Below are 16,474 nucleotides of genomic sequence, written 5' to 3' on the forward strand. Positions count from 1 at the left end.
GATGCTTAGACATGGCTAGGGGGGCTGGGCACTAAGACGCCCGAGATATATTGGTGGGCATTGGGTACAAAAAATACGCAATCTTTACAGCCCCGTGAGGCCAGCCTTATCGGAAGACGCTCAAACAATGAACCGCGCCACGAAAAAGAAAGGCCTTCAGATATGACGTCATTCTTCCGCGCTTTTTTCTAGTAATCATTCGACCGTTGCAAATCGCGGAGCGCTTGTCCCGTTTAGCATCCGGGTTTCCTATCCGGAGAGATAGTTCGTTGAAGCGCCGTTTTTAAGCCTAGAAACTCCTAATTTCATACTCTATGTGGTAAAAATAGTATATTTGGATTAAATGATGAAACCAGAGGGAAAAGGCCGTAAAAAGTCGTTCGTTTGGGACCATTTTCGAGTCTCCGAAATCGACCCCCGGAAGGCGATTTGCAACAGCTGCGGTGCTGAGATGGTTCGAGGTCGTGATGCGAGGTAAGTTTCGTTTGTTTCGGGATTTTTCGATTGCTCCATATTATGCGATTTTATATGTACTTGCTGTATCCAAATCATTTGTTAATCTTGCAATAATTCTGCCGCAAAGCCGTTGTGTATAAAGCAACATGAAGTGGTTAATTGCAATGTATTGTTGCCTCATTTTGCTGGTATTATTGCATTGGTTGAAAAGTACAATAGTTTACACCAACGTGTAGACGCAAAACACCTCACTGTTGCCAGTTTTTGAACATACATTAGGAGTTTATTTCTAAATAAAACAAAATAATTCAGTAATCACAGTACCGTAACATTTGTTGGTCTTCGTTATATGCAGATATGGGAAAATAGGATAGGATAGGATTTACATGTTTATCCTTGGAAATATTTTCATCTCCATCCTAAGGGAGGGGAAAGTTACGGTAGAAAGACAGCTCAATCATAAGGCTGGCACCCTATAGTGGTGAGAAGTTGGCGTCCAGCAATGCTCACACATTAACCGCCACAATATGCGAATAACGCAAAGTAATCACCAATTGTGGTTTGCCATATTATGATTAAGCCATCTCCAAAACATTTCTTTCCCTGTGATAAATATGTAAATTCTAATCAGAGGTGCCATGGCAAATGTATTCCTAACGATGCTCAAACACTGTCTTGTGTATTATAAATATATCATTATGGAGTCCAATCCGAATTTTCACTTGACTCAAACGCAAGATACTTTTTTCCTATCAAGCCTCTTACTGATTGTTCTCATTCTTTACAGATCCTTCGGGACATCATCTCTTGCTAATCACATAAAATATTGCAAAAAAATACCACAGACAGAAATCACGGCACCACAGAAACGAAAATCTGGTCCGAATATTTGTGTGTTGCTCGACAATTCAACCGGAAGTCAGGATGATGAAAGATCTTCAGTTAAAATTAGAAGGACGATGTCAAAGTATGAAGAGCCTCAGGTATCCTCATATTTATTATTTGATGTTTACTCGTGTCTTACACTCCAAACAAAGCCCCAGCAGACATTGATATCTAATGATCCTTTTTAATTCAAATTTCAAAGATTGTGTTAGCAACTTGTTGAATAATCCCCCTTTTTATATCACGGTAGCTTTGGAACTGTTATGTGCAATGTATTAAATATTTGTTGTAATTAATTAAAATAAAATCTATAAGCAGCCTCTTTTTTCTCATGACACCTGAATGTCTTGTCTTAATAGGAATTTTCTTTTAGGGGTCGTTCGACATAGTTGACCTTGTAGTCTTTCCCGCTTCCTCCCGAGTATATTTCATGATTGCTTTTTCCATCTATTGTAATAGGCTCGGCGGTGTGGCACATCGTGCTAAGCGTTAGGAATACGCTCGCCACCGCATCTTTGATTACCTTTCGTTGGATCACAGGTTCGAATCCCATGCGGGGATGATCATGTGCGAGAGGATTGCTGGACTCCTCGCCGCCCGCCGTTGGGTGGTTTACGTAACCGCTGGTCGGTTACGGCTTCCTCCACTATCAAGTCCATGCTTCTGAAAACAAATACCTGGCTAACTAATCCCATACCCGACCTGGACTGGTAACCGGACGAGAGGCCGTGGTTCGCCTTATGAATATGCTGTCTTATCGCCTTTCCTCTCCCCCGGGATAAATATGTAAATCCTATTATCTGTACATTTTTGATTATATTCGAAAATAAATCATTATCTCTCTCTAATGATATGTCATAAGCTAATATTATTTGGAAAGACAGAGTCTTTCAGGTCTGGCCTCGCCCACCCAAATTATCACACTGTTTGTTAGGTGGTGGGCGGGGGGTTTGAACCTGAAATGTGTAATCGCAATTGCAACACATATGAGGTTAACACTTTGACCACTAGGCCGCCACACTTTCTTGTTTGTTACCCTAGGTTTAGGATGACAAGCCATAACTGCATCTCTGATTATACTGCGTTGGTTTTTAGTTAGTATTTATGTTGTTATTTTGATTGATAGATTTCAAATGCCATTAGTTCAAACAATTCATGTTCAACAAAGTGAAAACACCCTGTAAGATATCCTTATCAAGCAATGAAATTAGGAAGAATGGGGAATTTTTTGTAAAGAGAAATGGAAAATCGATTTTGCGCCTAGCATTGCGGACCCCAGCTGCTCTGTGGCCCCTGATTGTGAACCACTGAAATAGCCTAAGAAAGCACCTTATAAAAAATATGTGGTGCTCCCGAAGTATGCGAACCAAGATGGCGGACATCGGAACGTAACATGGGTAACAGGTTAGGGTTAGGCGATAATTTTTTTTCCAATTTTCCTTATTTTAGTCCTATATTCAGTTCGAAGACTAGCCAAGAGCCTCCCGTAGTATTTATACCTAAAATTATGGCCTAACCTAGTACACATATTACATTCCGATGTCCGCCATCTTGGTTCGCATACTTCGGGAGCCCCAAATATGTAATTTGATGTAACATTTTTTATCTTTTTTCCAGCCGTCACAAGATCTGAGCGACATAATTACTCTTCCCAAAATATCCGAGATTTACATTTCTCCTGATGCAAATGATGAGAGATTCCAGGTCGCCACTGACAGTGTCTGCTCAAAACGGATGGATTTGGTTCACTCAGGAATGTTGATGCATGTACTGTATCAACAACATAGGTAAGAATCAAAATTTTGCTTTGTGAAGTCGTGCATTAGTGGGAGCAGATAATTTCCTGAGAGATGAATTCCGTTAGAAGCCTATTTATTTTGATTTTAAGATGAAACGGCAAATTTTGTTAAAAATTTTATTTGAAAAATAACTAAAAAATAAATGCTTTTTGATCTAGTTTCCTAATAAAAATTTGGAGCGATATTCGTCAAAGTAACTCAATAAAAAGGTATACTGTTTTCTCATTTTCTGAAAATATATTTTTTTTCATACTTATGTCTATTTGGGTTAAAGCCATAAATCTGCTATGCAAGAGACCGATGATTATTGTTTTTGCAGATTATCAACTTTTCTGATTAGATGGCTTAATCATATATAACTAACGCTTAGCACAATGCGCCAACCGCCAAACAGAACATTCAATCCTATTTGGACATCCCTTGTTGTAGACTACCAGTTGCTTACCTACCGGTGCTTTTCAATTCAACATTGAATATAGGAATATACAAATATTATTTTTATTCTCTCTAGATCCGGAAAACTATGCGACCTTACTCTGATATCTTCATCTCAAGTAACCGCAACGTCTGATTCAACAAAGAAAAGGCGACAAAAAACATTCAAGGTATGAATAGTGGATTAAGCTTTGAGGCTCTATTTTTTCTGAGTGGATTTGCCTGACCTTGCTCAGAGATGAGTCTCCTTTACTTTTATACGAGGAATTAATGAAATATTTTAATGGAGGTTAGGGTTGGATTATGTCTGGGTGAGATATTTCATTGGGGGGGACATTCATGGTTTTTTTGTTACTGATCAAAACACTTTGAGTCAAGAGTGTAGTCAGCCCCAATTTTTTTTTATTTTTTCCAATTTGTGGGAGGCCATAGCCCCTCCCCCATCTACGTCCATGCCAGGAGTAGCGTCAAACTAATTTTGATTTGTTTCGCTAATCAATTTTATTGATCCCTTTAGGCACACTCCTTTGTTCTTGCTGGTTTATCTGAAAAAATCAAAGATTTAGTCGAGATGGGATCAAGAACTATAGAACTGAAGGATGTGACGGCGTTTGGTTTGGAAACTTTACTACAGATTGTTTATACCGGGAAACTGAGGAAATCTACACCATTAACGTAAGTGAAAAATTTTAGTTATCATGTTTCAATGTGGATGAAGCTTTTCAAAAATGTCATCGAAATTTTAAATGCCTCAATTCTTCACTAGCGAACAAAAGCGAACTTTGATTTGAATAGAGCCATAGCTTTTTATGATATCATAAGCTTTATATGAAAAGTTGATTGTTGTAAGCTGTATGTCTGAGAATTTAATCAGACGAAACGGTACAGAAATACATTTGTGGTAGTGTACAGCAGGCATAGCTTCTCATGAAAAGATATATGTCATAATAATATACTTACAATATCCGGCATGAAAAAAGTTGCAAACCTCTTGCAGCTAAAAATTTTTTAAGTGAACCTTCACACTTTGCTAAAGACATTTCACCTTGCATTTTGTGTGGAAGAGTTTTATCGAAAGATTTGTTTGGTATTCAACGAGTGTTCGATACTCTATGAAGCAAATTTCATAAAAATAGAAGTGAAAAACTAATTTTTTTCAGTTTTTACGAAGCTCATCAAATCTGGAAATCTGCTTCTGATCTCGGGATCAAATATGTTCACGAATACTTGGCCACTGAACATCCACAGGTGTGAAGTTTGGTTGTCTGTTGTTTTTGTTTAGTTCCACCCTATAGTCATATACAGGGTGTTAAAAAAGTGATGTAAAATTAACAGAAGTTAAAATGAAATGCTAATTAAAACATTTAACGTCTGACACCTTTTATTAACAATATTAAATTACGGTGAAATAGCATTTGAACATTTATGACTGACGCTATTTAATATTTTTTTTTTTTTAACGTTGCCATGACGAAAAATTTCACCCTAATTTTGCTTTTTTAACACCCTGTATGTCTCAAAGAGAGCAAGGGTGCTAACACAGCCCAATAATATGAGGAACCACGGCCTCCTGTCCGGTTACGAGTCCATGTCAGGTATGGGATTATTTGGCCAGTTATTTGTTTTTGTAAGCATGGTCTTGATGATGGAAGAAGTCGTAACCAACCAGCTGTTACGTGAACCATCCTACTTCGGCAAGGAGCACAGCAATCCTCTGGCATATAGTTATCCCCGTATGAGGTTTGAACTTGCGAACTCACGCAGGGTAATCAGAGAAGCAGTTGCATATTCCTAACGCTTAGCATTATGCGCCACATCGTCGAGCCCTTGGTGAGATTGAAATAGATCAGGGATGGCCATAATTGAATGATCTAATATTTCGAATACTTTCTGAAATAATATTTTTGAATAGGAAATATCGGATTCTGAATTGGGTCTTGTTCATCAAAGAACACATTAATTTATAATTCTCGAGTTTGAGTTTGGGAATGCATTGAATGGTATTTGATTATAGCAATGTACTCAAAAGGAATTATTTGGTTCGAGCGATAAGGATTAGATTTTCATATCTATCCCTGGGGGAAAGGAAAACTGATAAGACAGCTTAAATATATGGTGAACCACTGCCCCTCGTCCAGTCACCAGTCCTTGTCGGGTATGGGATTAGTTGGCCAGTTATTTGTTTCTAATGCATGGAATTGACCAGGTCCAACAGTCCCTTCGTAGTGGATATTCGACTTTGGCAGACCCTCGTCAGCCAGTCAGACAAATTGTTAAACCATTCATGTTTCCCATCTCACTTGAGCTTTCTAAACACAGTCATTCTTTTCACAGGTAACAAAATGGATAATTGAGGACTCGATGGTACCTGAACCAATGAAAGCTTTCACTATGCAGGACTTAACAGAGACCCATGAGACGGAAGATCTGGTTGACTTACATGCTGGACATCAAGAACACGAGGTTTGGATTTCTTATACCAGGAAAAGCAAACTACAGGTCGCAAGTAGCTTTGTGTGCGCGCTCCTCGCTGGCCTGACGATGTGCCGCATCGTATTAAGCCTTAGTAATACGCTCGTCAACACACCACTGATTACACTGCGTGGGTTTGCAGGTTGGATTACCATGTATGGAAAACTATGACAATGGAGAGTGCTGGACTCCGTGTTTTTTATATGACACCTTTTCTCGATTTTGCTCCGAACGAATGTAAAATGTCATGTAAAAAACACAATTTTTTTTTTCTCATAGTACATTGAAATGGTGGAAGGAGAAGCGCCAGTTAAAACATTTGAAGATTTTATCGAAGAGCACAATCAACAACAACAACAATTTGAGACAGAACAAATCAAACAGCAACAACAACAAATTGAGGTGCAAGAACAACATCAAGAAGAGGAGCTCCAGATCAGTGAACCTATCGAAGAAACCAAAACAGAGGATCCGCTTGTGGAAATCACTTTCGAAAAATCATAACTAAGGGTGTTTGGGCGTGAGGAGAGACTAATGATAGAGGAGGGGAAACTCCCTAATCCTGAAGGCAAAATTTCCGTAACTTTAAAGCCAGGAGTACTTTTTGAAAAGAATCTGAGCTTCGAGTTTAGCCTTATGGTGTGGGGAGAGATACCTAAGGAGACATACCCTAATCAGGACCTAATAAAAATCTTATGTTTCTCTGTGGACTCTGAATTATGGGGTAGTGTGATGTTTTTTCTCACAAAGAACTTTGAAACGATGTTTGCTGTACAATTCAGTTAGGGGGGGATTTTCTCATTTCTATAGGGGAGCAATACCTATTTACCCCAACCAGTACCAGAAAAAAACCTATGTTACCCACGGGGACTCAGAATTATGGGGCAGTTTGATGTTCCTCTAAAATACTTAAAAGACAATTGCTGAACTGTACAATTGAGTGGGAAGGGACTCCTTATTTGGGGCTCCCGAAGTATGCGAACCAAGATGGCGGACATCGGAATGTAATATGTGTACTAGGTTAGGGTTAGGCCATAATTTTAGCTATAAATACTACGGGAGGCTCTTGGCTAGTCTTCGAACTGATAATAGGACTAAAATAAGGAAAATTGGAAAAAAATTATCGCCTAACCCTAACCTGTTACCCATGTTACGTTCCGAAGTCCGCCATCTTGGTTCGCATACTTCGGGAGCACCCCTTATTTATATAAAAAAATCTTTTTTCTCCCCCAGTACCAGTAGATATCTGTACTTTTTATCACTTATTGAATATTTTTCTTAGCAACAGCTGTTCCATATTTCCAATACAGCAAGCGAGAGATAGATCAGGGGGTCTCAAGCCTTGGTGTTAAGTTGACTATTATTCACGGATCCCTGCTATAAATTTATAAAAATAGAAAAACAAATAATACATTGTTATTCTATGATTAATGTTTCTGGGTAATTTACACATAAAAGTCATTTCTAGTTCGAAGCTACCATTGTCAAATTTTACAAATGTCGTTATTGCTTCTTCCGACATTTGCAAAATTAGCCAAGTCAGTATTTTAATAAGTAAATGAATAGCTTGTGAAGCCCCTATGCTCCATATGGAGAACTTCAAGAATCTATGGCAGAGGTTCCGAAACTTTATTGGCCGCGGGCCAAAATTAGAATCAAAAGGGTGTTTGCGGGCCGGAAGAGTGTAGTGCCCGAAAGTGTGCAACGGTTTAGCTGGGGTTCTGTGGATTCACATTTGACATTTTTTTAAACATGTTTGTTTGATTCATAATGGCGCTTTATGTCGTATTGTTTTATAACTTGAATAGTTCGTCGGCAAAGTGGACAAATCGCTGAAGTGTGATTCTTTTCAATACAGAAATACGGACGATGCCATTTATCGGAGTAACATCTGTTTTCAGAGTCTTGTATATTATTTGACATCTCTAACCTTTCTTAAACGGCTGATAACTAACTTTCTGCCCTATGTAATCCTAATACGGTACGTATAATTGAGATAACGGCATAATCGAATTGTCACCATGAACACGAGCTTAAACTGTGATAATGACATAACAATTGGCGGTTTCTAGATTGTAAAAAGGTAGAAATAAAATCTATTTCATTGTTTCACTTAAGCTCGGCGGGCCATTTTAAATCGTTACGCGGGCCGGAGTTGGCCCGCGGGTCGTGGTTTGGGAACCCCTGATCTATGGGATAGACGTATTTTCATTTGATATATTCCAAGAGGGAATAAGCGATTCGAGTCCCACACCTAGATAAGTATAATAAGACTCTCTTCATTCCGTTTTTATTATTGTAATATATATTCAAAGTAGAATGTGTTTCAACTTTATTAAAGTCTGTTAAAAAGGTTATTTGTAAGAAGGGCTGGGAAGATGAAGAATAAATATGTACACCCGGCACCAAATATATGGTAACTCCTTGAGGTCGGGGTAAATTTGACTTAACGTGGTTATTTGGACTAACTTCATGAAAAGCCGAATTTGGATGAAACCTGGGCATGAGAAAGCTTTCATATTGGGCGGTTTGTAAACTTGCTGCCTTTGGGTCATTTTTTGACCAGGAGTTTGGTTTGGTTACAATAAAAGTCAAAAAAGATGCCACTGATTAAGCTAAAATTGGCTATCAGGTCGTGGTTGAAAATTTTGAATCAAAATAATGGTGATGAAGCATATAAACCAATTTGTAAGTGCTAATTCGTGGAAACACTTTCCAAACGAAAAATTAACATTTTGAAAATGACGAGAAAAGAGGAAAAAAGGCTTTTGAGGTCAAGGGTGGGTCGACTTCATTCTGGCGGGCTTACTGACCAATACCGCCCTCTAGAGGTGAAATGTTGAGCCACTTAAATCAGACTTTTGTACCAGGTTTGAGAAATCGGAGTTTTCGAATATTTTGTGTGTGGCAAGTTGCTAGCAATACAACCACACCACTGTCCCGTTACATGTTGTAGAAGTCGATTTATCAAAACATAGGGAGGGTTTCCGTCTTGCTTGATCAATACACTTTTTCGCTGGCGCAGGTTGCATACGCGTCATTTACGACAGGGCTACTTAACTGGCGGTCCGAATCCGGACCTTTCGACCATTTAAAATTGGAACCGGTCGCTTGTTTATTTCGGCAGCATAAGCATCGTTTGGTAGTTTTAGATGATTTTATACAATTTAAATACACAGCTACAGTTTGTCGTACTGGTACCAATGTGCGATATTTGTGTCTATATTTGCGAGCCACCATTTGACGTTCGTTTATATTGAAATAAATTTTCTGTAATGTACGGACCCCAGTAATTTTGAAGTTTTCTATACGGACCTTTGGTGAATATAGTTGAGTAGCCCTGATTTACAACATGGTATTGGTATGAGTCTTGCTACTGTAAGATGGTTACTGTGGATTTCAACGCTGTTTTCCATTCGCATACCTTCATAAAGGCTAAATGTATTTTCGCTTATCGTCTTCTTATATGGCTGTTCGAAAAATTACCGTTATATGCCTATGAGGAGTCAGACGTACTTCAAAAAGTTTGAGATGGAGCACAGAAGAACACAATATGAATATAATAATTTTTAATATTATGAAAAATTCTATATAGAGTATTTATCGAGCAAGACGTTGAAAATTGCTGTCTAAAACGGCTTCGTGTCAATTGAGTTGCGCCTGAAGATCGATGTATCAAAATGTCGCAGTGCCGTGGGCCTTTTTAAAAGCTATACAAAATGACACGAGTGGAAAATCCATTTAAGTGGTCGAATTTATCAAGAAAATATAAACAATTTTGAATAATGAAAACGTGAGACTTTTCAAAAACTTTTATGACTCAAAGAACACCGTAATTCTATTTGACCAAATTGATATTAAAAGGTAGGGCGTCTCGGTGTTTCAGTGACGTCGCAATACTTCAAATGTGTTGGCTAAGTGATCGCTTCAGAGTTTCTGTTGGTATGAAAAAGTTCTTGTCAAACAAAACAGATATAAGTACATTTTTTCTTGATGATCGGCTCTTGTCTCCTGCTATGGATAATACTGATACAAGCAGGCAATCATCACCACGGCAAACAACTGAAAAAAAAAAGTTTTTGGTAAATGAATTGATATTTCGAATAAATCTTGTGGCCTCAACGCATATAGTTAAGGAATTCCGAAATTAAATATGCACAGGCATATATTGTTTTGGTAGGATAGGGCAGGAATCAGAATAAGATTCAATCATATGGCGAACAACGGGCGCTTGTCCGGTTACCAGTCTATGTCGGATAAAGGATTTAGTTTGCCAGTTATTTGTTTTCGGCAGTAGCTCCTAGGTTGGCATTTCCGTATTCGCCCGTACTTTTGCTCAGAAATGAGTTTCTTACTTCTGAGTGAGTGTGTGTGGCCTTGCTCGGCGATAAATCTAATTCACTTCAGAGTGGGTGCGCATAATGCACCTCAATAATTCTAATTAGTAGTTCAGTGATAGCAAGTAACTTTTCCCAAAGATGATTCCCCTATAATTCTGAGACGAAATTTTCGTAAAAAAGTGGAACAGGATAGGTGTTGAAACGGCGCTCAAGAAGTCTGCGTACCAATTTATTCGCCTATTTTACATCAAGTTGTGTAAAGGGACTGAAACTTATGGGTAGGTGGTATCTTTAATTGACTAACACAGACACTCCTCGAACCCGTAATAGAACTAAAATGAGAAAAATCAGAATAAAATTATGGCCAACCTTAACCTGGTACACACATTACGGGAGTACCGTTAAAACGGCATAATTATATGGCGTACCACGGTCTTTCGTCCGGTTACCAGATCATGTCGGGTTTGGGCATATCGTAAATGCTCGTTTTAACGCCCGGTCTTGATTAAGGGCCCGTTTGAATAGCCACCCGTGTGAACAGGACATGAAAATAAATAAGGGCCGGTGCTTGAATACCCGCCCGGTGTAAAAGTTTTTTTTGCGGTGCGTAGAAAAAGTCAAAATTTTCATTATTCTCGTTTAAATCATACTTGAGAATTGGAAATGACAATATACGGTATTAATTATTGTAACGATCGATCTTATCTACCGGTATTTTTGTGTGTAATTTTACTTTAAAATTAACAAGCGCCCCTGATTGAATAAGGGCCCGGTTAGTGAGTATGTTTAAAAAAATAAGCGTCCGGGCTATTAAACGAGCAAATACGGTATTTAACTGATGGCGGAAAAGGATTAATACACTTCCATACTTACTTCTATGATAATAATCGCCACAGCGGTTCCACCGATGCCATAATAATATTTCTCAAGCAGATATTCGCAACCCTGTGACAAGATAATGAAAGAAAATGTTTATGAATTTAATAAGTAATGAGTTCAATTTAACATTCGAAAGCGTAGTCAGGCAATTTTGGAGGGAGGGAAATGGAGCTACATTTATTTTTGTATAATGACGAAATACGACACTGACTCGTCGTTCGTTTGGTGAGAGGATTATTGATAGCAAGCCAGGGAACGTCCAGTTTACAGTAAATCGTTCAAGAATAGAGATGGCGGAATCGAGTCCGGATTCGATTACAGAATCGATTCTTTGCGGAATCGACTAGAATTGATTTCGATGCATTGGAATCGAGTCTCGAGGTTAAAACTTGGATTGAAAAGAATGTGTAAAGTTTTGTGGCAATTTCTTCGCATATAATATATATATGTATAAACTGCCTCACTGCTATGTCGATTTGCTACGACGACGCAAACTTCACTATATATATATAATACTCCGATAGAAGGATTTTACGTTTATTTATTTTAAAAATCTCAGTGGGTTCTGAGGGATTCGTTTTTTTGTGCAATTTTGTCTCCTGTGACAGATTGAATACCCATACTACTTAGTTTCGGCCTTCCTGGCCGTCCAAAATTTGAACATCGTGTTCTTGTTTGATTTCATATGGTATTGCTTAGATGGGTATGTGTTTTCGGTAAGATATGTCGAGGAATCAAGATTCGTAATCGAGAATCGGAATAAGAATCGAATACTTGTAAGTACTCATACTTGGAATCCTTATTCAAAAATAGAGCAAAAAGTGTCGGAAAATACGTGAGAATTTATCTCTTTCTGCAAATGTCGCAAAATTGCGTTAAAAAAAAATTGAAAATTTTTTTGGGGTCTTGTTGCCTCATCCGTCAGCCCCCCTGGCTACGCTTATGTTGCATTTCAAATTGGGTGTAAACAGCGATGAGATTCAAAATTTAACGTCAAAAAAACAAGAACGGTTTCGTGAGAATACATGCGTACGTGAGAATACATGCATGCGTATATATATTTGTGTGTCATTGGCTGTATATGTATGTATATTAGTTGAATATAGATTCAAATTCGATTGGTTTTATATGCATATTCCGTTTGTATGTGCATGTCACGTTACCAACCCAACACGATGGCTATACATACATATATATTCATTTGAATTGAGTGTATATTCATGTTATCGTATGTATATGCATATCAGTTGGCTGTATATACATATGTAGTCGGTAATAAGTAGTTTATTTTCTCACCATACTAAAAGCACACTTGATGTACAAATTGCAGTAAATAATCAAAAAGCATTTCAAGGAGAGGGGAGCCGCGAAAAACCAAATTTGGTTATCGAGCACCGGCAACCATAAGCAAATCTAACAAGAAAATAATAACAAAAAGTCGAACTGTAAATATACAGTCAGTAACATATATATATATATACGTTACTTTGAAAAAACAATAAATACGTCAAGGCATACCAACCTCGTATGAATAAATACGCCAAGGCACGCCAACCTCGTATGAATAAATAAGCCAAGGCATGCCAGCCTCGTATGCCCAGTAATCTCGCGTTTCAACTACAACAAAAGAGGACTCCGTGAATTGGTTGTATATGTATATTTTGGCTGCATGTGCATGTTACATTACCACTGCAGCTCTATATTCGGAATTACCTCAATGTGTATGTATCCATCTCGTCCAACCTGACAATGCCCTTTATGTATCGGGTATTCTCCTTCGGCGACCAATTTGCAACACGATTCCGGGTATTTCTCGTCGTTATCCGCATAAAATTTTGACTCCTCCCAATCCCAATATTTCAGAAGGCCACAACATTCGCCCTGGAAAAATGGAAAAAAATCCTCATCGACTTGAAATGTTTACCATCGTACCCGCGGGCCAATTACAGACTGCGTAACGACTTGATGGCTTGAAATTAAGTGAAATTGTTCAACGCTTTATGTTTTTGCCTTTTTGCGTTCTAGATATTGCCATTTATTATATCATTGTCACAGTTTAGACTTGTATATATTCGGAACAATTCAATCGTACCGATATCTTAGTTATTTGCCGTTGTAGGCGTTTTTCCATTTATACATTTTAACTAATATATATCGAAATCTGGATTAAAATATTTTTATTTTACCACCTCCTACGTATACAAATAAGAAAAAGCTAACATATACATGACAATAAGTTATCATTGTTAAATTCAATAATTTACATCTAGAATTAGCGCATTTTAATTAAAGAGGCACATTGCACACGCATAACTTGCAGTGGCCTTACGCCGGTCTGATAATTTCCCAAGTCCAGCGCTTTTTCCAACAGGCCACCCTGTGATGTTTTTCACACGACGAAAATGAATTTATGATTTCAAATTAAGGTTTTTATGAACCGCGATCTGACAAACAAATCCCAGAATTATACATTTTGTTTTAGAATACTCCCGCTGCTAGAACTGTTAGAAGCATTTGAACACCCAACGCGTAATATCATATTCCTGGTGCACAAAATTACGCCAGTCATAATCACCATTAAATAATAAAACCGCGATCTGACACCAAAGTTTTTTTTTATAAAATGTTGGTATTTTATGATAATGTCGTATTTATTTTGTACTATATATATACTGAGAAGACCTATTATCCCAAGAAATTGCCCGTTCAACGAGAAAAAATATAAAATTCCATGCATCGTCCAAAGTGAATAAAAATAATGTTAAATTTTGTACCTTGCTCTGAATCTCGTCCCAGATGTCCGTGACCTCGTTTTTGACCCCATATTCTTCCTTGTATGAGTCGACTAACGACCAATGAGCGGTCACGAAATAGTCAAAAATAATGATGCAAGCCACAACCTTCAGGAATATTGCTATGAGAGCAATAATGCAGTACTGTAAAAGACACGTGGAATTGATAAGACTAAAGACCTTTCGACTGAAATGCTAATTATAAAAGAATTATGGCGACGCTTTGTCATAAAGTAATCGACAAATATTATATTTCAAACAAGATTAGGCTACTTACGATCACAACCATGGGTTTGCTCTTTTTCCAAATCGCTACAAAAGCCAAAATCGTCGTCAAAATGATCACCGCACCGGCTACAATGAGAACGTACATTCCAGCGAACATAACTTTATCGATCAGCTTCGTCAGGCTGTCATCGTGGATAGCCCAGATGCCAAGGCCGAGTACAACAGCTCCGGCGATCTGTAAGAAAAAAGTAATTTTTAATAGCAAGTTTACTCAAAGCAAGGTCACTTAAAAGGAAAGGAGACTCGTCTCTAAGCAAAGTTACGGGTGCACTCAATCAAAAGTAAACGAGGCTCATCTCTCAGAAAAGTTACGAGTACTCACTCAGAAGCGAACGAGACCCGTAACTTTGCTCGAGGACGAGTCTTCTTTATTTCTGAGTGAGTGAACGTGACGTCAGTAACACTCAGCACTTTAGCAGTCGCTCGTAACATTTCTCAGAGGTGGATTTCTTTTACTCCTGTGTGCGTTTGCGCGATCATGCTTTGAGCAAATTTTTTAGAACAATTTTACCTTAGTGATATTTGAATCACAACTAAAAGCGGGATAAAAAAATACTGGCACGCTGAAACCAATATATAAAATTTTTCTCGCGAATTGGATATTCAATGGACATTGGCTATCACAAGACTTAAACGATTCAAGTCATTTGATTATTTAAAAGGGGTGTAAAATAAGCGATAAACCGAGGGTGTTAGGTTTGCATTTTCCTTTACTTACAGCTGGTTTGTATGATCATTCTTCTGATTTTTCCTTCCTGTGCGATATGAACCCTATTCCAATTTGGTAAATTAAAAAAACAACTCACAAAGCCTACTGTACCTCTCCTGAGGGTATTATTGTAATTTACTTGTTATTTGCTAATGTTATATCAATTCGATTATTGTATGGTGTTATTTTAGTGTCAGATACATGAGTTAAAAATTACGCAAAGGTTCCGCTATTTACATTATAAAAACAATACTCTTTTTCAGTAATTCTAGAACGGACTGCGAGAATCGGCTAATATTTTTAAAGACATGCGAAAACGAAAAATGTCAAGAAATACTAAACAGATCGGGGTTTTTATTTCTTATAGTCGATTGGCTGTTATTATAGTCCATCAGGATTACCGTTTCTTTGTAACACAAACCCTTTTCATATTCATAAACCTTAAATGCAACTCGTTCAATTTAGATCAGTAGTTTTCATGGGTTCCGCGGCAACCAAGGATTCCGACAATGCTGTCTATGTGATTTCGCGGATTTCCGTTCAAACACTAAGAGTCTAATTAATATATATATGCAGTGATGGGATTCAGCCGGTGCGCACCGGTTCTATAGAACCGTCTCTCGAAATTTTATGAGATCGGCGAACCGGTTAGCATTACTGGTTACTGTCAATGTTCTGTTTGTAACAGAACCGGCTGAAAAATATGCCTTTGTGAAGAAACCGGCTGACAAAAAATTTGAATTTCACCACTGTATATATGTATATTGTTCAAATACCTATTGGGTTTGCCGCTGTTATTAAACTTACTAAACCTGAAACATCATTTTGTTTTATCTGTATTGAATTTGCTTTTATACATAGTTTATACAATTCAGACAATAAAAGACAAGTAAACAATTGCACAGGGGGTACTCGAGCCGCTATAATGTTTCATTGGGATTCTGTTCCACTAAAAAAGTTTGAAAACAAATGTAAAAAATTAATAAATCTAAGCAAAAACATAAACTTACAAAGCATATAATCTGCAATACTATGCATGTCGTCTTCAAACATTTTTCTTTCGCTTGCATTTCTGCCGATCCCGCGCCAAGGCGGTTCCAAAAACTAAGATAGAAACTGAAAAATATTCAACGTATTAAAATTAATTATAATTATATATAGATAATTATTAATTATAGATTTGTTTTAGTCCAGGGCATCGGCAAATGTTGAAATGAGATTGACTGATTATTTTTCAAATTGAAGACATAGTAGCCTGTTATCTACTGATTTGGAATATCGAAGGGAAACGTTTCCGGGGGTGAAAAAACAGAAACCCGGATGAAGAGACACTCTTGCATGAAGAGATATAGGTAAGCAAATTAGCTTAGCAATTAAGTTAGGTTCAACTTCGTCGACTTTATATTTCTCTACGATTCT

At 37.7% G+C, this 16,474-nt stretch overlaps 2 protein-coding genes across 2 annotated transcripts; one reads left to right on the top strand and one right to left on the bottom strand.

The window, feature by feature from the left end:
- The first annotated feature begins 213 nt into the window (after nucleotides 1-213).
- On the top strand, nucleotides 214-8,382 carry LOC120334021 (uncharacterized). The gene is made up of 8 exons (XM_039401462.2): nucleotides 214-474; nucleotides 1,244-1,439; nucleotides 2,959-3,128; nucleotides 3,652-3,745; nucleotides 4,093-4,250; nucleotides 4,736-4,823; nucleotides 5,910-6,038; nucleotides 6,327-8,382. Exons 1-8 carry the CDS (start codon nucleotides 344-346, stop codon nucleotides 6,549-6,551), a joined length of 1,191 nt encoding a protein of 396 aa, XP_039257396.2. The 5' UTR covers nucleotides 214-343; the 3' UTR covers nucleotides 6,552-8,382.
- Nucleotides 8,383-9,601: 1,219 nt separating this feature from the next.
- On the bottom strand, nucleotides 9,602-16,217 carry LOC120334022 (tetraspanin-18B-like). The gene is made up of 6 exons (XM_039401463.2): nucleotides 16,066-16,217; nucleotides 14,336-14,521; nucleotides 14,041-14,202; nucleotides 12,980-13,147; nucleotides 11,261-11,332; nucleotides 9,602-10,109 (listed from the first exon to the last, which is right to left on the bottom strand). Exons 1-6 carry the CDS (start codon nucleotides 16,123-16,125, stop codon nucleotides 10,062-10,064), a joined length of 696 nt encoding a protein of 231 aa, XP_039257397.2. The 5' UTR covers nucleotides 16,126-16,217; the 3' UTR covers nucleotides 9,602-10,061.
- Between the last annotated feature and the right edge of the window lie 257 nt (nucleotides 16,218-16,474).

The sequence above is a fragment of the Styela clava genome, chromosome 15 (assembly GCF_964204865.1).
Source record: "Styela clava chromosome 15, kaStyClav1.hap1.2, whole genome shotgun sequence".
NCBI classification, from domain to species: domain Eukaryota; kingdom Metazoa; phylum Chordata; class Ascidiacea; order Stolidobranchia; family Styelidae; genus Styela; species Styela clava.